Source organism: Poromitra crassiceps (assembly GCF_964638095.1).
Source record: "Poromitra crassiceps genome assembly, chromosome: 10".
Lineage (NCBI taxonomy): Eukaryota > Metazoa > Chordata > Actinopteri > Beryciformes > Melamphaidae > Poromitra > Poromitra crassiceps.
Genome location: NC_139631.1, coordinates 41,071,423 through 41,094,694, shown reverse-complemented (window position 1 = coordinate 41,094,694; position 23,272 = coordinate 41,071,423). Strand labels below are relative to the sequence as shown.

The window sequence follows — 23,272 nt, the reverse complement described above, 5'->3', positions numbered from 1 at the left end:
CAGGAACGTGTTTTTGACATGTGCATCACGACCACATTGCCCTCACGTTTGCGTACATGCAGAGTGACCCAGATGATATGATTTTTTTTAATATCTATTCCAAAAGTAATTCAAAGTATTTAGTAGACGTGACTGAATGAGCTTGAGTCGTCTAATGGAAGATGTTATATCCAGTCATGTGTAGTGGAAGGCATGTGTAAAGTAGCCCTCTCAACACTGACAGCAAGGCAAGCTGCAGCAGCAGATGGACGCCCAGAAGACCCACATCTTCCGTCTGAGCCAGGGCCTGCAGGACGCGCTGGAGCAGACCGACCTGCTGAAGACCGAGAGGACCGACCTGGAGTACCAGCTGGAGAACATACAGGTAGTGCCACACACACACACACACACACGTGCACAAACGCAATGCACACACACATGTGCACACGCGGGCGCGCGCACACACACACACACACACACACACACACACACACACACATCCACAAACACACACACACAGAGATACACACATGTGCACAAACGCGCGTGCGCACACACACATACACACGCTGTAGCTGTTGAGGTTTGCACCGCTGCTGGGCTCGCTAAACACGTACCTGCTGTTATCCTAACCTGCTTGTGTCCCTTAATAAAGACAACACCCTCGTAAACACGTACCTGCTGTTATCCTAACCCGCTTGTGTCCCTTAATAAAGACAACACCCTCGTAAACACATACCTGCTGTTATCCTAACCCGCTTGTGTCCTTTAATAAAGACAACACCCTCGTAAACACGTACCTGCTGTTATCCTAACCCGCTTGTGTCCTTTAATAAAGACAACACCCTCGTAAACACGTACCTGCTGTTATCCTAACCTGCTTGTGTCCTTTAATAAAGACAACACCTTCGTAAACACGTACCTGCTGTTATCCTAACCCGCTTGTGTCCCTTAATAAAGACAACACCTTCGTAAACACGTACCTGCTGTTATCCTAACCCGCTTGTGTCCCTTAATAAAGACAACACCCTCGTAAACACGTACCTGCTGTTATCCTAACCCGCTTGTGTCCTTTAATAAAGACAACACCCTCGTAAACACGTACCTGCTGTTATCCTAACCCGCTTGTGTCCTTTAATAAAGACAACACCCTCGTAAACACGTACCTGCTGTTATCCTAACCTGCTTGTGTCCTTTAATAAAGACAACACCTTCGTAAACACGTACCTGCTGTTATCCTAACCCGCTTGTGTCCCTTAATAAAGACAACACCTTCGTAAACACGTACCTGCTGTTATCCTAACCCGCTTGTGTCCCTTAATAAAGACAACACCCTCGTAAACACGTACCTGCTGTTATCCTAACCTGCTTGTGTCCTTTAATAAAGACAACACCCTCGTAAACACATACCTGCTGTTATCCTAACCTGCTTGTGTCCCTTAATAAAGACAACACCCTCGTAAACACGTACCTGCTGTTATCCTAACCTGCTTGTGTCCCTTAATAAAGACAACACCCTCGTAAACACGTACCTGCTGTTATCCTAACCCGCTTGTGTCCCTTAATAAAGACAACACCCTCGTAAACACGTACCTGCTGTTATCCTAACCCGCTTGTGTCCCTTAATAAAGACAACATCCTCGTAAACACGTACCTGCTGTTATCCTAACCCGCTTGTGTCCCTTAATAAAGACAACACCTTCGTAAACACGTACCTGCTGTTATCCTAACCCGCTTGTGTCCCTTAATAAAGACAACACCTTCGTAAACACGTACCTGCTGTTATCCTAACCCGCTTGTGTCCCTTAATAAAGACAACACCCTCGTAAACACGTACCTGCTGTTATCCTAACCCGCTTGTGTCCCTTAATAAAGACAACACCCTCGTAAACACGTACCTGCTGTTATCCTAACCCGCTTGTGTCCCTTAATAAAGACAACACCCTCGTAAACATGTACCTGCTGTTATCCTAACCCGCTTGTGTCCCTTAATAAAGACAACACCCTCGTAAACACGTACCTGCTGTTATCCTAACCCGCTTGTGTCCCTTAATAAAGACAACACCTTCGTAAACACGTACCTGCTGTTATCCTAACCTGCTTGTGTCCCTTAATAAAGACAACACCCTCGTAAACACGTACCTGCTGTTATCCTAACCCGCTTGTGTCCCTTAATAAAGACAACACCTTCGTAAACATGTACCTGCTGTTATCCTAACCTGCTTGTGTCCCTTAATAAAGACAACACCCTCGTAAACACGTACCTGCTGTTATCCTAACCCGCTTGTGTCCCTTAATAAAGACAACATCCTCGTAAACACGTACCTGCTGTTATCCTAACCTGCTTGTGTCCCTTAATAAAGACAACACCCTCGTAAACACGTACCTGCTGTTATCCTAACCCGCTTGTGTCCCTTAATAAAGACAACACCCTCGTAAACACGTACCTGCTGTTATCCTAACCCGCTTGTGTCCCTTAATAAAGACAACACCCTCGTAAACACGTACCTGCTGTTATCCTAACCCGCTTGTGTCCCTTAATAAAGACAACATCCTCGTAAACACGTACCTGCTGTTATCCTAACCCGCTTGTGTCCCTTAATAAAGACAACACCCTCGTAAACACATACCTGCTGTTATCCTAACCCGCTTGTGTCCCTTAATAAAGACAACACTCTCATAAACACGTACCTGCTGTTATCCTAACCCGCTTGTGTCCCTTAATAAAGACAACACCCTCGTAAACATGTACCTGCTGTTATCCTAACCCGCTTGTGTCCCTTAATAAAGACAACACCCTCGTAAACATGTACCTGCTGTTATCCTAACCCGCTTGTGTCCCTTAATAAAGACAACACCTTCGTAAACACATACCTGCTGTTATCCTAACCCGCTTGTGTCCCTTAATAAAGACATTACCCTCTCTCTCTACCTGTCTCTCTGTCATCCTCTCTCTCTCTCTCTCTCTCTCTCTACCTGTCTCTCTGTCATCCTCTCTCTCTCTCTACCTGTCTATCTGTCATCCTCTCTCTCTCCCTCTCTCTCTACCTGTCTCTCTGTCATCCTCTCTCTCTCTCTACCTGTCTATCTGTCATCCTCTCTCTCCCTCTCTCTCTCTCTACCTGTCTATCTGTCATCCTCTCTCTCTCCCTCTCTCTCTCTCTACCTGTCTCTCTGTCATCCTCTCTCTCTCTACCTGTCTATCTGTCATCCTCTCTCTCCCTCTCTCTCTCTCTACCTGTCTCTCTGCCATCTTCTCTGTGATAAGTCAAGTAGCCTACATGAAGAGAAATTCATGGCGGTAGTGATGTTCACTTAGCTCCACCTGCAGGCTGTGTACTCCCATGAGAAGGTGAAGATGGAGGGGACCATCACCCAGCAGACCAAACTCATAGACTTCCTCCAGGCTCGGGTCGACCATGGCGGCTCCAAGAAGAAGAAGGTGAGATGTGATTTCAGATGAAATTGGATCAAACTAGTATCTCATCAGAGTTCCTACAAGGCTCTCTGGACTGTCTGGAATAGTGTAAGAAAATAATTTGAGAAGTTTTGAGTTGGTCAATTTTTTTTGGGAAACTACGGAAAATAAAATTGTTTCAGGTGGTCATTTGATGTAGTCGTCCTTCCAACGTCATTCTTTGTATTGTGATATTTGTGATTGTGAACATTAACCTTCATCTGTAGAGCGACATGACCAAGTTGACAGTCATATTGCTCAACCACTATCAACTTACATCATATTAAAAGCAACCAACGTCTTCATATCCAGTCAATAGCAATACAAATGTGTGTTGGGAAATATTCAAATGATCAAAAGTCAAATCTGTAAGAATGCTTCTAGTAGTCAGTCAGGCTCAAGGCTACAGCAACATGAATGCATGGTCATTCACAGCTGCCATGATTTTCCACATTACTGTATATATAGATCATATAAGATCATCAGCGGTCAGTCTTGTCCAAGTCAATGCCCACATCTGACCGGACAGTGACAGTGTGGACGCCAGCTATGTGTTCTCACAGCACTTTGTAATGTAATGATAAAAGGAGCTGTCCATCAGCACCACACAGAAACCAGAAACTAAAAGTGAGGGGGCGGGGGCTGTCTGCAATAGGCTAATTAACAAATAATTCATTACAAATTATATATGCGTATCATTCAACAATGGAGAAATGCATTCTCATACAAAATGATCATGTGTTTTTTTTCCATCAGGATTATAATGTTTTTCAAATGGTCTTGCAATACCTTCGCAGCCCACCAGTTGGGAATGGCTGCTGTAGATACTGTAAACGCATCGGCTCCAGGCTGAATAACTGAATGTTCTTCCAGCAAAGGCAACATGTATTTTAAGAAGTCTGTATTTGTGTAATCCCTCTGGATTCAAATGACCGGAGTTGGTAACTGCTTCAAACTAAATTCAGGTCAGTCCACCAGGGATGAGAGACTTCAATCCTCTACTGTCTACGTGTGCGCTATCAAACTTCACCCCTTGTGATAACATCATGTTGTGCCTCAGGGTCTGTTCGGTCGTCGTCGAGAGGACCTGCTGGCTGCCATGGCTGCCCAGGCCCAGGCTCAAGCCCAGCCTGCGGGTCAGGGCGGGGGCACGGTGACCCCCGTGCCCCCCGTCCCCACCTTGCCCCTGCAGTACAGCGACATGAAGCTGGCTCTGGACAAGGAGCGCGCTCGCTGCTCCGAGCTGGAAGACGCCATGCAGAAGATGAGAGTGGAGCTGCGATCCCTGAGAGACGAAGGTGGGACTAGTCGTCCACAGTAAAGTGTCCACCACACCGCCTGTAACCCTCACTGACATCCACATATCTGTCTGATATGTGGTGTCCACATATCTGTCTGATATGTGGTGTCTACATATCTGTCTGATATGTGGTGTCTACATATCTGTCTGATATGTGGTGTCTACATATCTGTCTGATATGTGGTGTCTACATATCTGTCTGATATGTGGTGTCTACATATCTGTCTGATATGTGACATCCACATATCTGTCTGATATGTGGTGTCTACATATCTGTCTGATATGTGACATCCACATATCAGACAGATATGTGACATCCACATATCAGACAGATATGTGACATCCACATATCAGACAGATATGTGACATCCACATATCAGACAGATATGTGACATCCACATATCAGACAGATATGTGACATCCACATATCTGTCTGATATGTAGACACCACATATTAGACAGATATGTGGATGTCACATATCAGACAGATATGTGACATCCACATATCTGTCTGATATGTAGACACCACATATCTGTCTGATATGTAGACACCACATATCAGACAGATATGTGGTGTCTACATATCTGTCTGATATGTGGATGTCACATATCAGACAGATATGTGACATCCACATATCTGTCTGATATGTAGACACCACATATTAGACAGATATGTGGATGTCACATATCAGACAGATATGTGACATCCACATATCTGTCTAATATGTGGTGTCTACATATCTGTCTAATATGTGGTGTCTACATATCAGACAGATATGTGGATGTCACATATCTGTCTGATATGTAGACACCACATATTAGACAGATATGTAGACACCACATATTAGACAGATATGTAGACACCACATATTAGACAGATATGTAGACACCACATATTAGACAGATATGTGGATGTCACATATCAGACAGATATGTAGACACCACATATCTGTCTGATATGTGACATCCACATATCTGTCTGATATGTGACATCCACATATCTGTCTAATATGTGGTGTCTACATATCTGTCTAATATGTGGTGTCTACATATCAGACAGATATGTGGTGTCTACATATCTGTCTAATATGTGGTGTCTACATATCTGTCTAATATGTGGTGTCTACATATCTGTCTAATATGTGGTGTCTACATATCTGTCTAATATGTGGTGTCTACATATCTGTCTAATATGTGGTGTCTACATATCAGACAGATATGTAGACACCACATATCTGTCTGATATGTGGTGTCTACATATCTGTCTGATATGTGGTGTCTACCATGGCCATAACTAGCTATGAGGACGGGGAGGTCCGGACCTCCCCTAATATTTCAGAGGATTTTTTTTTTTTTTTTTTTTTTTTATAAAACAATCTGCATGGAAAAGCATGAAAAACACGGGATCGCTTTTATTTTGAAACGAAAGGCAGGTCAGGCAGGAAGTCCTCTGACGCCGCGTCCGCGGTAACTTGATTCCGAGAGAGCTGCAGCATGGTGGTGAGTGATGACTGTCTGTCTGCCTGGCGAGATAATTGAAGGTGAGCGAGCGAGTGAACAGTGAGCGAGTGAACGACAGACAGTGAGTGACACTGACAGATTTTTTAGCAACAACCAAGAAAGTAAGTGTCTAGTCTGTCTCTTAAGTAATGTTACCTGTGTGACACGTTGGGATGCTACTGGCTAATCATGCATGATGCCAATTGGCAAGATCCCGAAGTCAGGTATGCAGGTGGCTATATGCATGGTTTCAGTTTCATGACCCAATAAGTAACAAAAAGAGGTGGTGTAAAGTTAAAAACAACATAATATATTTTATTTTATTTTTCAATCGTTCCTATCAAGAATAAATAAATGTCCCTCTGTATGTTTTTTTTATTATCGATGATGACTTTGTGTTCTGTACGGCTTGGGTTGTGTACCTGTGTTTGTAGGTGTCATTTTGATATGAATTTGGCTAAACAGTTTGTGTTTGTTAGTTACAATTATGTTGACAGGAGAGCTGAGCAGGTGGTGACATGAAAGAGAATATACTGAATAATGACATCACAACAGTATAATCCTAATGTTGATTTAAAATGATATATTACTCTAAATATGGCTAAAAAAGGGGAAAAAAAACTCAAAAAAATTTCGGCGGCGCCCTTGCGGGCGCCACAGAATCCGCCTCCCCTTGCTGGACCTCCCCTATTTCGGAACCCTGGTTACGGCCCTGGTGTCTACATATCTGTCTGATATGTGGTGTCTACATATCTGTCTGATATGTGGTGTCTACATATCTGACTTCTGTTTCGACTAATCTCTTTTGGTTAGACGTTTAAATATGTTTAAATTTGTTTAGGAGTATGTTTGCTCTGTACAGACATAGCAGGGTACATGAGTGGTATTCAGTCCTGGTCCTGGACACAGAGTACTGCTGATTCTCTCTCCTCCCAGGTAGTTAATTGCAGTTAATTGCTTCACCTGCATCCCAGGAGTAAATCACTCCCTGATTAGATGTCTGCAGGCTTCTAATTACACAGTGGCTTTCGGAGGAGCCCTATTTTCCAGGGCGGAGCTAATAAACATGTCACATGCACACGCACGCAGTCAATTTGTTTGGCCACTTTACCGCTGCTGGGCTTCTTCACTGGGGGCTTTTCTTATTTACATTTTTTATTTGTTCTTCACAAAAGCCTCCCTCAACAGTACCGCAGCAAACTGTACCTCAGCAAACTGTACCAAAGAAGACAATTGCTCGACATCACTGATGGCATCACAACTGCCTGATGGCATCACAGTCGAGCAATTGCATGACATCATTTCCAGTTGAGTGACATCACTTCACACACACACCCTCTTCCTTGTTACCTCCATCCAGACCCAAATCCAGACCCAAATCTCAGGTGACATCACAGTTGTGCAATTGCAAATGCATTCAACACACACACACACACACACACACACACACACACACACACACACACACACACACACACACACACACACACAACTGCCCGACTGACATCACTGCCATCACAAATTGTGACTAAGATATGATCACAGTTGCTCGAGTGACATCACAGTTGTGCAATTGCAAATGCATTCAACATTTGCTGGAGTGACATCACTGTTTACATCATGACTGCCTGATGACATCACAGTCGAGCAATTGCGTGACATCACTTCCAGTTGAGTGACATCACTCGCCAGATCTCACGAGACGACATCTCGTGATGTCACTCAACAGCACGAGATGGATTGGCCCATGTGACTACAGGTCGCTTTTCAGGTGAATACATCCCGTGCTCATACACACAAAGTCACTTATAGAAGCAGTTGCACTGCTTAAAAAAAATTCTGAAGCATTTCAGCATTTCCTAAATGTAGTATAGTTAGTTAGTATAGGTTAAATAGCTATTTACCGCTTAGTTAACAACTAACAAGTAGTTGCCTACTATCACTGAACAACAAGCCAAACTCCAAAACACTTGGTGTATTCCTTTCAACAAACGATATGATACTTTCAAATCAACATGACAAAGTGATATATCAAATACAACACAACCCAATCAATCAATCAATCAATCAATCAACCAATCAATCAATCAATCAATCAATCTGTCCACCCTCCAGCGGTCCAGTACAAGGCTCTGGATCATGCAAACCCGGCCACCCCGGCCACAGCACGGCAGCAGATGATGATGTCCGCCATGGTGAAGTCTCCTGAGCACCAGCAGGCCCCGAGCAGCCTGGCAACCTCCAACTCTGGACGCAGGAAGGATGCAGCAACACCCGAGGGTGAGTGCAGCAGGCACCATGTGTGAGGTGGAGCAACTTCCTCTCTCGCATAGACACACATGTGCAGCCAGGCATAACACATGCTTTACATAATTATATACTGGCACTTACCTCACACACACACACACACACACACACACACACACACACACACACGATCTGACACGCACAGACACACCGGCCGACACATGGGTCAGTGGTTGGGCTCTTATGATCCTTTTTCTTTGGCACACCTTTCAGAGAGAAGGAGAGTGACTTTTGAAAGTAAGTTGTCCAAACTGGTGCTCCTACAGTTTGGTCTGTTCTCTCCCTTCATCCATAACCCTTAAAAAGCCAGATTTTTAAAAGCTCTGCACTCTTATCAAAATGTCACATCTCAAGGCTGGAGAGAACGTGTGTGTTCCAGTCCTCAGTGCACAGCTTTAGAAATCTGAAGCATTTGATCTTGGTTGCTATTAGCTACAGTATGATTTGATTTGATTGGCAGAACTCTGCTCTGCTCTGCACCGTGACCCACTACAAATCCCACCTGACCTCCACACATCATACACTCACAGGGATGTACTGTATGATACACTCTGCAATGCACCCAAAAACAACCTTTGACCTTTTGACCCCCATGCTGTGAAAACCTAGGGTTGCATGAGTCCTACCTTAAAGGTATCATTCAGTCAGCGTTTTCCCTCTGATCAAATAAGCAAGCTTCCAATGACACATCACCCAATCAGGTGTCTCAAAATGACGATGACATGAAACTTGATTGAGTCCTGTGTGGAAATTCGGTCGCTGCAGTAACACAACGGCTCCAGCAGGGCAAAGGAAAATGTGTAAGCACACAGCTGGAGAATAAAAATGAGGAATGCAAAAATAGAAGACATAATAAAACATTAAAGGCAATCAAATAGAATATAAAATAATTGTGATTATGTAAACACGTGTTGTCGGCAATTTCAACACAGACTGCAAAAGTGTGAAGCATACTGTATACAAGCATGTTGCTTGTATGAAACATGTTTTATGTATCTAAGTGTATAGGTTTAGGTCCAGGCCCGGTTAGGACAGCGTCTGGGTCCGGACATGGACCACGGTCCGCCTATTAGTGACCTATGGTGTATATAAACACCATATTGATATATTTACAGATGCCAAAACCATATGTACAGAATATAAAATTTTGCTTGCTGTCATAGCGTCTTCACTTCACGTGTTTGGCTCGGGTAAGGGTTGGCTTTTATACTTAGACGTGAGAGCGGCACAATTGTTTGATGGGAAATGCGTTGACGTTCGCCGGGCGCTAATGCTCAGTATGAGCGAGAAGCGCCCGGCTAGCGGGGTAACTTCCAAATTGCATCGCACATTTCGGTGCCTCATTTGGGTGCCATGCCAGAGGTGCTGAGTGAAATATCCGCCCTCTGGTGCTCCAAAACAGACGCCGCACGCACCTTCACTAACATTATCGTTTGCGCTGCTTGAAATCCCGTAAAAAAAAAAAATCTGCTCTAAAATCCACGTTGAGTTTAAAAAAGTTTGGGTTCAGGCACTGCTTAGACACCGGTACTGTTCTAAAAGTATCGTTTTAGCACCGGTATCGGAGAAATACGAAACAATACGGATAATGCTAATTTGGACTCTTTACTCACTCTGCGTCCTCCATAGTGAACATACTAGTATGGGAGACATGATATTGACTGAATAATGCCTTTAAAGTGTACAACCAATGGAATTGATGGAATTAACCATAGTGTGTTTAAAAAACACACTTCAACAACACTTCCGAGTTTTCTTGCTTATGCCTTTTTGCTGATTGCTGAACATCCTCGACTTATTTTGGAAGCCTCCTTTTTGTGAACCTGATTTCATAGCTGCTGATTCCATGGCATGGTGAGGTTTGGAAGTGATGCCTTGTGCCTTGTTGTTAGCGCGTGTGTCTGCTAAGTGTTAGCGGAGCTGCCTGCCCTCACATGTGTTCCTCGACTGTGTTCAGAGTATAGCCGTCGTGTGAAGGACAGTCAGAGAGACAGAGAGAGGGAGAGGGAGAGGGGGGACAGGGGGCACCACAGCACCCCGCACCGCTTCACAGTGGGACTCAACATGAGAGCCGCCAAGTGCACCGTGTGCCTGGATACCGTGCACTTTGGACGTCAGGCCGCCACCTGTCTCGGTAAGTCCCCATACTGTCACACCTGGAAAGACAAGGACAGCCTGAACCCTGGGCTCTGTGTAACACTGGCTCATGTTATATTCAAATTCAACTTTGAAAATACGATAAAGGGGGACACTATTGGTTAAAATGGGACTGTTACTTACAGCAGATAGGAACCGATTAGGGTTCCCTCTTTTTTACCTTGTTCTCATTCAACTATTTCTTCCTTCTTGCATGAAGTACTAATGCTGAGAGACTATAAAACACACTGTACCTGACCATCCGCCCCTAAACAAGACCTCATGTTCTCCGCCCCATCTGTTTCCTTTTTCTCTCTCCGTTTGTTTGAATATATGTATGTCTGTCTGAAATGTTTGTTTGTAACTTGAAAAACTGTCAAAATGAAAAAATAAGTTAAAAAAAGGAAAATAAATAAATGTTTTGATATTTTTTCTTTTTTTGTATAATTGTACAATTGTATAAATTAAAATTGAAACACCCCCTAAAGTCATGTCAATACTCTACTTTGAATAATAATTTGTGTCTGATTCCCCCCCCCCATTAAAAAAGGCTAAATTATTTAAAATCCTTAAAATGACGCCCCCTCCTTCTGCCTCATTAACAATTCCAAATCAACCAATGAGGGCTATCTAGATTCTCTAGAAGATAACTAGCCAATCACAGAATACAAACAAGGGCTTCAACTGCTGAATAATGTATATATAATACATAAATTATATATATATATATATATATATATATATATATATATATATATATATATATATATATATATATATATATATATATATATATATATATATACTGTATATATATATATATATATATATATATATATATATATATATATATATATATATATATATATATACTTGCTTCTTATTCATTCATTCCTTGACGGGACCCGTTGTCATTGGTAACCGTGTTTTCTCTCTTTCAGAATGTCACGCTTTGTGCCACCCAAAATGCTCCCCCTGCCTTCCAGCCACGTGTGGCCTGTCGGGGGACTGCGCCCTGCACCTGTCTGAGGGCCTGTGTCGGGACAAGAGCACTTCCCCTGGCCAGCAGCTGAAAGAGGCCAGCGGACACATGCACCTGGAGGGCTGGATGAAGCAGCCCAGGTTAGCCAGGGAGACACTGAGACAGTAACACGTCAACTACTACAGCTGGCTCAAACAGTATCTGTAGTAAGGCTGGGCAATATATCGATATTACATCGCTACCGTGATATGAGACTAGAATATCGTCTTAGATTTTGGATATCGTAATATCATGATATGGCATATGTGGTTTTAAAGGCTGCATTACAATAAAGTGATGTGATTTTCAGAATTTACCAGACTGTTGTAGCTGTTCTATTATTGGCCTTTACCCATTTAGTCATTATATCCACATTACTGATGATTATTTATAAAAATACTCATTGTGTCAATATGTTGTGAAGCACCAATAGCCAGGGAAGGAAACCCTGTCTTTGCATTTTGGTTTGATCACAGTCTTGTTTCAAAAAATGTGTTTGTAACATCTCACATCGTGTATCATCCATCATTCAGCCTAAAAATATTGAGATAGGATTTTTGGTCCATATTGCGCAGCCATATGGGTATTAGTTGTTGTGGTGTGAGTTGGGGGGGGGGGTCATTGTATTGTCCTGTGTGGAAAAATACACCCATCTGTATTAAACAAAGGCGGAAGGGCTTCCTGCAAATACTGTTTCAGCCAGCTCTTAAGTTAAGTTAAGTTAAGTTAGAAAGTTATGTTTCTTAGTGATCCAGTTGCATTGTCTTGTGTGTCTGCAGGAATGGGAAGCGAGGCCAGGGCTGGGAGAGGAAGTATGTGGTCCTGGATGGGACTAAAGTGTCTACCTACGAGATAGAGCCCAGAGAAGGTTAGTATGTGGTTCTGGATGGGACTAAAGTGTCTACCTACGAGATAGAGCCCAGAGAAGGTTAGTATGTGGTCCTGGATGGGACTAAAGTGTCTACCTACGAGATAGAGCCCAGAGAAGGTTAGTATGTGGTCCTGGATGGGACTAAAGTGTCTACCTACGAGATAGAGCCCAGAGAAGGTTAGTATGTGGTCCTGGATGGGACTAAAGTGTCTACCTACGAGATATAGCCCAGAGAAGGTTAGTATGGGGTCCTGGATGGGACTAAAGTGTCTACCTACGAGATAGAGCCCAGAGAAGGTTAGTATGTGGTCCTGGATGGGACTAAAGTGTCTACCTACGAGATATAGCCCAGAGAAGGTTAGTATGTGGTCCTGGATGGGACTAAAGTGTCTACCTACGAGATAGAGCCCAGAGAAGGTTGCTTGCTCTATTAGCTCAACATTAGCATGCATAGACCGACTAGAGTTTATTATTTTGAGACCTGCTGCTGAATCCAGGCTGTAGTTACAAAGCTGCTTGCTCCGTGTGTGTGTGTGTGTGTGTGTGTGTGTGTGTGTGTGTGTGTGTGTGTGTGTGTGTGTGTGTGTGTGTGTGTGTGTGTGTGTGTGTGTGCGTGCGTGCGTGTGTGTGTGTGTGTGTGTGTGACTCAGACTCAGTGAAGCCGCTGGAAGAGTTTGACCTGTGCGTGTCAGATGGAGAGGTGATGGTTCATGGAGCAGTAGGAGCATCTGAGCTACCCAGCGCCGCCAAGTCAGGTACACAAGACGTGTGCTCAAACACACTCAAATCATCAGCACTTTCCTCATTGACTTGCACCTTCTTTTTGCACAATCTGTCTGTTGTCTGAAGATCCCCGTTCAGCCCCTTCCACTTCACCTGCTTCTCTCCTTCATGGAAAGAGCAGGTCCTTCATGGAAAGAGCAGGTCCTACATGGAAAGAGCAGGTCCTACATGGAAAGAACAGGTCCTTCATGGAAAGAGCAGGTCCTGAAAGAGCAGGTCCTTCATGGAAAGAGCAGGTCCTTCATGGAAAGAGCAGGTCATACATGGAAAGAACAGGTCCTACATGGAAAGAGCAGGTCCTTCATGGAAAGAGCAGGTCCTTCATGGAAAGAGCAGGTCCTGAAAGAGCAGGTCCTTCATGGAAAGAGCAGGTCCTTCATGGAAAGAGCAGGTCCTACATGGAAAGAGCAGGTCCTTCATGGAAAGAGCAGGTCCTACATGGAAAGAGCAGGTCCTTCATGGAAAGAGCAGGTCCTTCATGGAAAGAGCAGGTCCTACATCGAAAGAGCAGGTCCTACATGGAAAGAACAGGTCCTACATGGAAAGAGCAGGTCCTTCATGGAAAGAGCAGGTCCTGAAAGAGCAGGTCCTTCATGGAAAGAGCAGGTCCTTCATGGAAAGAGCAGGTCCTTCATGGAAAGAGCAGGTCCTTCATGGAAAGAGCAGGTCCTACATGGAAAGAGCAGGTCCTGAAAGAGCAGGTCCTTCATGGAAAGAGCAGGTCCTTCATGGAAAGAGCAGGTCCTACATGGAAAGAGCAGGTCCTACATGGAAAGAGCAGGTCCTACATGGAAAGAGCAGGTCATTCATGGAAAGAGCAGGTCCTTTATGGAAAGAGCAGGTCCTTCATGGAAAGAGCAGGTCCTGAAAGAGCAGGTCCTTCATGGAAAGAGCAGGTCCTACATGGAAAGAGCAGGTCCTTCATGGAAAGAGCAGGTCCTTCATGGAAAGAGCAGGTCCTTCATGGAAAGAGCAGGTCCTTCATGGAAAGAGCAGGTCCTACATGGAAAGAGCAGGTCCTACATGGAAAGAGCAGGTCCTTCATTGAAAGAGTAGGTCCTACATGGAAAGAGCAGGTCCTATAGCACATCACAATCTCAGTACTAGCAGAAAACGTGTCCAGTGCAGCCTCCGCGCAGAACGCACAGCCATTCTGCAGCATCACAAATACGCCCATTAAAATGTGGCTCCGTTAAGTCACCTGCAGGGGTGCTCTTTACACTTCCTGAAAGATTCAGCACCATCGCACGTAAAATGGCATAGCTGTGGCCGAACACAACTTCTGCTCACACACACACAGACACTTTGCATTGTAGGAAGACGGCCATTATGCCTGTATCTCAAAGAAACAGAATGGATCACTCCCTTTCTTTATAGGGCTGGTTAAAAAAACTAAATATTTTTTTTCTGATACAAATCGACATTAATTAACTGATATTGATTCATAAATCCCAATATCGATCTTATATAATAAGTATAATGCCTTTTCCCGTGGGTGCTTGAAGCGTTAACCCCATTAGAGTGGTGTGGTTTGGTTTTTAAAGCAACAATATGCTCATCTGTAAACATTCATATTTTTAAATTAATACAAAATTGCTATTGTAACTGAAATACCGGTATTGTATTGAATCGTATCGAATCGGAAATCGAATCGAACCGGGACCTTGTGTATCGGAATCGTGTCGAATTGGGAAATCAGTGGCGATGCCCAGCCCTACTCCCTTAGACTCAAAAGTAGTGGTTGTCAAAGTGGAGTCTGGAGACCCCCAGGGATCATTAGGCCCGTGATTTTCCACCTCATTCATATCATGAACCCCTACTTTAATGCACATTAGAGCCATGGACCCCGATTTAATGAGATTTTGTCTCTGACCAAAATCTGAAAATACGTCTAGTGTTTATTCAGATATGACTTCTTCTATGACTTGATATTGTAGGTAGAGATATTGTAGGTAGAGAGATGACAGAGAAACTATGAATGAAATTGTCAGAGTCAACAGACTCTCTAATTGTGTTAACTTATTGTAATTTAATGGTGAAGTTTAGCACACTATTAATTTGCTGGGGACCCCCTGGTACCCCTTCAAGGACCCCTGCTGGTCCCCGGACCCCACATTGAGAACCACTGATTTGGGTGATTCCGGGCCGGTTGCCAGCACAAGAGTAGTCTAATTTCACTATAATTCACTAGAAATTATCCCAGTCAGAGAGTGTATAAGAATAGCTGTTCTAATCATAGGTTTCACTCTCATCACTATTATCTCAGCAGTCACCACATGTGGGGAGTAATACGATTCAACACTAAATCAACAACAACAAAATTCTTACCGTATGTGATCGCCGTTTTGAACACTCTTTGATTTGGGGTCTGGACACTGGCAGTTTTTTCGGACAGATATTGTCCGAGATGCCTGATTGGCTGGTCGATGTCGGTAGCGATGACACAACACACGTGTAGCATATCTGTGATAACAGCCAACGCCCCACCGGCTTTGGTAAGAGCTTAAATTCAAGCTGATTTTTCTTCTATTTGAGATCACATCCTTGCGTATTCAGTGCACCTACTTAATAATGTATGCAAAAGAAAATCACAAAAACGTTCGTTTTTCACGTTTTTTTTTTCAGATCAAAAGTTCATTTTTCAGGATTTCATTCATAACTGTAATCTACAGTATGCTGACGTCAATCAGTACTATCAAATTTCTACCCCATTTCAACCAATCATATATCATGACATGACAACCCATAAATGTTAATATACTTGGCCAATAAGTATTATGTAACATACAAAATAAAACAAATGGTAATGTCTTCATTTGATGTAGAATGCAAAGACATGTAACTATAACTCGCATTCCAGGAATAACGTACATGTAACTGGCTCTTACCCCCGGCCCCTCAAGGCGACAGCAGCACTCTCTCTGCCTCGGCTCGGAGGCAGACACCCGGTCCTATCTGACCTGCGGGCTCGCGCAGTCAGTGACTACCAGAGCCAGATTAACACCCCCAGGGGCCCCTGGGCACTGAAGCTCCCAGGGGCCCCCCTACCCATCGTCCGGATGTTTGGATGTTTTTTCGCCATATTTAGAGGAATATCCCATTTTAAATTAACATTAGTGTTATACTGTTATGTCATTATTCAGTTTCTGAGATTCAGTTTCTCATTCACTCATAGGTGATTCTAGGCTTTGCAAACAGGTAGCACTAGCAGGTCTGACTGGGGGGTTTGTAGGGGGGGCTGTGCCCCCCCTGGACAAAGAAATTTTGTACATTTTAAAGTAAAATGCATGAATCTGATGCACTCTGAGAGCAAAAGGAAGAGGCTAATCTTCACATTAATATCCTCTTCACTGTGCTGTGGCTTTACAATGATGAAAAAATAATTGACATTACATTTCCAATACAAAACAGCAGAGGGTGCCGCAGCACCACAAGCACCCCCACTTCCAGCGCCCCTGGTCACCACTTGCCCACAGGCATCCAATGAGACTAAATCATCAGACTTAATGTTCTTGGAAACACATTTTATTTTGTCCTGATTGGTCTTAGATTTGTGTCATAGTTCTGTGGAGCCCAACATGAGCCCGACCAAAAAAAAATAAAAAATAAAAATAAAATTGAGGGCCCCTTCACCCCGAGGGCCCCGGGGCACCTGCCCCGGTTGCCCTATGGTTAATCCGGCCTTGGTGACTACGCACTCCACAGCGCTGTATTGACATTATATTGTGTTTGCACATGGACTGTTATTGAAACGTGACCGGTAGGTTTCAGATTTGTTACGTTATTTTGCGGTGCAGACTACGCGGGAGCAGTGCGAGCTCGTTCTGCCCCCAAGTCCGGTGGGATCCATCGCCTAGTGGGATTCACAGAATTCAAGCGCCAGGATTGGCCAATGTCAACTCCAGTCCCCCGGAACCGTCGAATCAAATCATCCACACGCCATGTCCCGCCTCTCGACCCTGTTCCAGTCAAAGCGATGCTTGTTTTCACTCGGATACGTCATCATCACAGACCCTGAGATGTCGTTTTTCATGCCGTCTTTAAAGGAACAATCTGCCAATTTTCAGCTTTGAATAATTACAAAAATAGTAGTACATAACCGAAAAGTGTAAAGGCAGGATCTCTGCTGTACGTGTCTCTAAAGTGGAGCCTCCCTTGTCCCCTGTGTGTCAGATGTTGCCTACGTCCTGAAGCTGGAGTCGCACTCCCACGCCCTCTGCTGGCCTGTACAGGCTCTGTACTTCATGGCTCCCAGCTTCCCAGACAAGCAGCGCTGGGTGGCCGTCATGGAGTCTGTGGTGGCTGGCGGGCGAGCCTCCCGGGAGAAGGCGGAGGCAGACGCAGTGAGTATCTCTGGGGCAGCTGGGGGGGGGGGGCTCTCTGCATCCTGGGGCAGCTTGGGGGGGCTCTCTGCGTCCTGGATGTCTGCTGACTCAAATCATAAACAGTTACCACCACAGTTACAGATCATTGCCTTGTCTATGGCTCTGGTTGTAACTTGCTGTTTGACTGTATGGGGGGTCATTCATGAGCAGTGATTATACCTTCTGTAATCTGTAGTCTCCGTTAATCCAGTTCTGAACACAGGTGGTCAGTTTGACGCCGCAGTTGTCTTTTTATGGATAACCCCTAATCTCACTTTTTATGTGTCGTTAATTGTCCCCTTCTTCTCTGTCTCTCTCTCTCTCTCTCTCTCTCTCTCTCTCTCTCTCATGCCTGTTTGTTGCTTTTTCATCATACCGCACTGTATGTCCGTATATGGGCATGTTTTGTTGATTTGCTCTATTCTACCCATTCCATTGGGTTTCATTGCGCACACAGGCTGCTGTGTCCAAAGGACCAATGGTTCTGTCTCCCCTGGTCCAGGTAAAGAGTTACAAAAGATACAGACACAAGACTCACTGACACACAGACACACACACACACACACACACACACACAGACACACACACACGCACGCACACGCACACACACACACACACACACACACACACACACACACACACACACTCACTCACTCACGCACGCTTGCACGCACACACACACACACACACACACACACACTACACATCTCTCAATAGGCACAGTGGTGCATGATTGTGACATTGTGTTGGTTTGTCATCTTCCCTGCTGTGCTCACCTCACCTGCTCTGACCACTCCTCACTCCTCTCACTGTCCTCTGCTACATGTACTGTCCTGTAACTGTCCTGTAACTGTGCTGTAACTGTGCTGTAACTGTGCTGTAACTGTCCTGTAACTGTCCTGTAACTGTCCTGTAACTGTGCTGTAACTGACTGTACTGTACCTGTACTGTACCTGTACTGTACCTGTACTGTGCAAACACCTGGTTGAAGTGATCGTATGATTGTTGCTGCTGAAATAACCCAACCTATAATATTCCTCCCTGTCTTTGGTGTCCTGCATTTATAACCACTGTGCTCAAATTGTCAGCGAGATGTCTGTTGGTCTTTGGAGTGATCCTCTCTGGCTGTCCTGTCCAGAGCACTATGGATCAGACAGTTGTCTCTGTCCTGTCCAGAGCACTACGGATCAGACAGTTGTCTCTGTCCTGTCCAGAGCACTATGGATCAGATAGTTGTCTCTGTCCTGTCCAGAGCACTATGGATCAGATAGTTGTCTCTGTCCTGTCCAGAGCACTATGGATCAGACAGTTGTCTCTGTCCTGTCCAGAGCACTATGGATCAGACAGTTGTCTCTGTCCTGTCCAGAGCACTATGGATCAGACAGTTGTCTCTGTCCTGTCCAGAGCACTATGGATCAGACAGTTGTCTCTGTCCTGTCCAGAGCACTACGCATCAGACAGTTGTATCTGTCCTGTCCAGAGCACTATGGATCAGACAGTTGTCTCTGTCCTGTCCAGAGCACTACGCATCAGACAGTTGTCTCTGTCCTGTCCAGAGCACTATGGATCAGACAGTTGTCTCTGTCCTGTCCAGAGCACTATGGATCAGACAGTTGTCTCTGTCCTGTCCAGAGCACTATGGATCAGACAGTTGACCCCGCTGCCTCTCGGAGCACTACAGTATTTAGAGATTGGGACACAAGTCACGTGACCTACCGTAAATTCATCTGTGAGGCACGAGTCACAAATTGACCCAATGGAACTTGACTGAGCAAAAAATTAATAAAACCAGGGTCCCTGAAATCTAAAAATAGACATAGACATGGGTAAAGTGCTGATTGGATAGTTTGAGGTCAGCACCAATTTGGATCCAATCAGAGAAAAGTTGACATTTTCTGCGAAATGGAAGGTCGGATCGCGATGCCTATGAAGGACTATATGTATTTTTTCACCCTGAATCCAATCCCTGAGTCTCTACGCGTTATGGTTGCCTGCAGGACTACAGGAGAGAGATAGAGCACAACGGGGGGTTGGACTGACCAAACACTCTATTTCAGTGATTGCTGTCAGAAAATAGAGGGTGGGGTTGGTGTCAGTGGCACTGCATTAGCATGGTTCTCCTCCTATCTCACAAATAGAACCTTTGCTATCAACATTGCAAATTGCTCGTCCTCCTCAGCTACCCTCTCCTGTGGGGTCCCGCAAGGGTCCATCCTTGGCCCGATTTTCTTCTCACTGTACATGTTACCCCTCAGTTTAATCATTCAGAAGCACAACATATCCTTTCACTGTTATGCTGATGACACACAGCTTTATGTCTCTCTGAAACCCAACAACCAGTCCATACTAAACAGTCTCCTGGCCTGCCTCGACGACATTAAATGCTGGATGGCAAAAAACGTTCTACAACTCAATGAAAACAAATGTGAAATAATCCTGTTCGGTCCCCCAGATGCTGTCTCCACCCTCACCAACAGTCTAGGCAACCTTTCCGCCCTGGTCAAGCCCTATGTTAAAAACCTAGGTGTCATTTTTGATCCCCAATTTAAGTTTGATAGACAGGTAAATTCAGTGGTAAAGGCATGCTTTTTACAACTCTGCACTATTGCCAAGCTCAAAGCCTTCCTCTCTCCTGCAGACCTTCAGAGAGTCATCCACGCTTTCATCTCATCTAGATTAGATTACTGCAACTCTCTCTACACAGGCATCAATCAGTCCTCCCTGTCCCGTCTGCAGTTGGTACAGAGAACGCCGCTGCCAGACTTTTGACCGGAACCCGCAAAAGAGACCACATAACTCCTGTCCTCGCCTCCCTTCACTGGCTTCCAGTACGCTACAGAATAGATTTCAAGGTTCTCCTGTTTGTATTTAAAGCACTCAACAACCAGCCCTCCTCCTACATCTCAGACCTCCTATCCCCCTACTCCAACACTAGAGCCCTCAGGTCAGCCGATCAGAGGCTCCTGACAGTCCAGAGGTTCAACCTCAAGCTTAGGGGGGGCGGTGCCTTTGCTGCCACAGCCCCTGTCCTGTGGAACAGCATCCCCACCTCTATCAGGCTCGCCCCCTCGATAGAGGCCTTAAAATCTAACCTGAAAACCCACTTCTACCTGCTAGCATTTCCCGATTCTAGCTGATTCATGCCTTGGTTTCCCTATGTGTCCCGATGATTGCTTACCAGATGTTGCCTGATGTTTTTTTGTGTATCTCTACCCTATGTACAGCACTTTGGTTGACATGTGTCATGTTTAAATGTGCTCTATAAATAAATTTGATTGATTGATTGATTGATTGATTGATTGATTGATTGATAGAGCCATTTAACACTTATTTTAACACAAAAACATCGCTGAATGTACCTTTAAACAGTGGCAAGCAAGCAGTAAGAGAGTAATTAAACTTGATCTGTGTCTCAAACCATGCTGTGTTGGGTGGAGGAAATTGCGCCTGGAAAGTCCTTGAAAAGTCCTTGAATTTGATTTTTTTTTAAGGTGTGGGAACCATGTAAAATTCCTTTGGCTTGACTTAAATTTGTGTTTTTAAGATTCAATTAGTTGAAACTAATATTTTGTATGCATTTCTCTTTTTGTTTTGCCAGCATGGGAATTTGAGAAAATAATTTTCCACAAATCAAGTCTCTTCTTTATGGCACAGTAAAAGTTATATTATTGTGAATTAGGTGGCAATCTTTACCAAACTCCTCAAGCCTCTCCTCATATTCAGAAGTAACGACATCATCACCATAAATGCAGCGTGGGACTGTACAGAATCTGTCAGTGTTTATCTGCTGCATTGTGATCATCTACTCTGTTAGACTTAGAATATGTAGATTTTACAATATAAAACAATATCATTCTTGATTCTCAATATAATTAGAGATTGAAATATTATCAATGTACACAAACTAATATTTGTCTCGACTCTCAAATCACTTTCTAGTTGTGGTTTGACTTGATGGACTTGGGGATTGACAACTCTGGTCTCTGGTCTGGTCTGCTGCCTGCTGCAGAGCGGCCTCTCTCTTGTCTGCTGCCTGCAGAGCGGCCTCTCTCTGGTCTGCTCCCTGCAGAGCGGCCTCTCTCTGGTCTGCTGTCTGCAGAGCGGCCTCTGCTGCCTGCAGAGTGGCCTCTCTCTGGTCTGCTGTCTGCAGAGCGGCCTCTCTCTGGTCTGCTGTCTGCAGAGCGGCCTCTCTCTGGTCTGCTGCCTGCAGAGCGGCCTCTCTCTGGTCTGCTGCCTGCAGAGCGGCCTCTCTCTGGTCTGCTGCCTGCAGAGCGGCCTCTCTCTGGTCTGCTGTCTGCAGAGCGGCCTCTCTCTGGTCTGCTGTCTGCAGAGCGGCCTCTCTCTGGTCTGCTGCCTGCAGAGCGGCCTCTCTCTGGTCTGCTGCCTGCAGAGCGGCCTCTCTCTGGTCTGCTGTCTGCAGAGCGGCCTCTCTCTGGTCTGCTGTCTGCAGAGCGGCCTCTCTCTGGTCTGCTGCCTGCAGAGCGGCCTCTCTCTGGTCTGCTGTCTGCAGAGCGGCCTCTCTCTGGTCTGCTGCCTGCAGAGCGGCCTCTCTCTGGTCTGCTGCCTGCAGAGCGGCCTCTCTCTGGTCTGCTGTCTGCAGAGCGGCCTCTCTCTGGTCTGCTGCCTGCAGAGCGGCCTCTCTCTGGTCTGCTGTCTGCAGAGCGGCCTCTCTCTGGTCTGCTGTCTGCAGAGTGGCCTCTCTCTGGTCTGCTCCTTGCAGAGCGGCCTCTCTCTGGTCTGCTCCCTGCAGAGGGGCCTCTCTCTGGTCTGCTCCTTGCAGAGCGGCCTCTCTCTGGTCTGCTGCCTGCAGAGCGGCCTCTCTCTGGTCTGCTCCCTGCAGAGCGGCCTCTCTCTGGTCTGCTCCCTGCAGAGCGGCCTCTCTCTTGTCTGCTGCCTGCAGAGCGGCCTCTCTCTGGTCTGCTCCCTGCAGAGCGGCCTCTCTCTGGTCTGCTGTCTGCAGAGCGTCCTCTCTCTGGTCTGCTGTCTGCAGAGCGGGCCTCTCTCTGGTCTGCTGTCTGCAGAGCGGCCTCTCTATGGTCTGCTGTCTGCAGAGTGGCCTCTCTCTGGTCTGCTGTCTGCAGAGCGGCCTCTCTCTGGTCTGCTGTCTGCAGAGTGGCCTCTCTCTGGTCTGCTCCTTGCAGAGCGGCCCCTCTCTGGTCTGCTCCTTGCAGAGCGGCCTCTCTCTGGTCTGCTGCCTGCAGAGCGGCCTCTCTCTGGTCTGCTCCCTGCGCAGAGCGGCCTCTCCCTGGTCTGCTACCTGCAGAGCGGCCTCTCTCTGGTCTGCTCCCTGCAGAGCAGCCTCTCTCTGGTCTGCTGCCTTCAGAGCGGCCTCTCTCTGGTCTGCTGCCTGCAGAGCAGCCTCTCTCTGGTCTGCTGCCTTCAGAGCGGCCTCTCTCTGGTCTGCTCCCTGCAGAGCAGCCTCTCTCTGGTCTGCTGCCTTCAGAGCGGCCTCTCTCTGGTCTGCTGCCTGCAGAGCGGCCTCTCTCTGGTCTGCTACCTGCAGAGCGGCCTCTCTCTCAGGTCACATTGAGGCTGTGGCTCCACTGACTCTTGA

General features: G+C 45.6%; 1 protein-coding gene across 1 annotated transcript in view; it reads left to right on the top strand.

The window, feature by feature from the left end:
* Positions 1 to 23,272, top strand: part of citb (citron rho-interacting serine/threonine kinase b) — a gene marked incomplete at both ends in the record, with an annotated part of 85,163 nt that overhangs the window by 47,977 nt on the left and 13,914 nt on the right. The window contains 11 exons of the mRNA XM_083643880.1: positions 224 to 364; positions 3,311 to 3,421; positions 4,497 to 4,734; positions 8,352 to 8,516; positions 8,757 to 8,780; positions 10,501 to 10,677; positions 11,621 to 11,801; positions 12,480 to 12,568; positions 13,222 to 13,326; positions 17,528 to 17,697; positions 18,176 to 18,220. Coding sequence (XP_083500006.1) covers positions 224 to 364; positions 3,311 to 3,421; positions 4,497 to 4,734; positions 8,352 to 8,516; positions 8,757 to 8,780; positions 10,501 to 10,677; positions 11,621 to 11,801; positions 12,480 to 12,568; positions 13,222 to 13,326; positions 17,528 to 17,697; positions 18,176 to 18,220 — 1,446 coding nt within the window. The remainder of the gene's footprint in view (positions 1 to 223; positions 365 to 3,310; positions 3,422 to 4,496; positions 4,735 to 8,351; positions 8,517 to 8,756; positions 8,781 to 10,500; positions 10,678 to 11,620; positions 11,802 to 12,479; positions 12,569 to 13,221; positions 13,327 to 17,527; positions 17,698 to 18,175; positions 18,221 to 23,272) is intronic.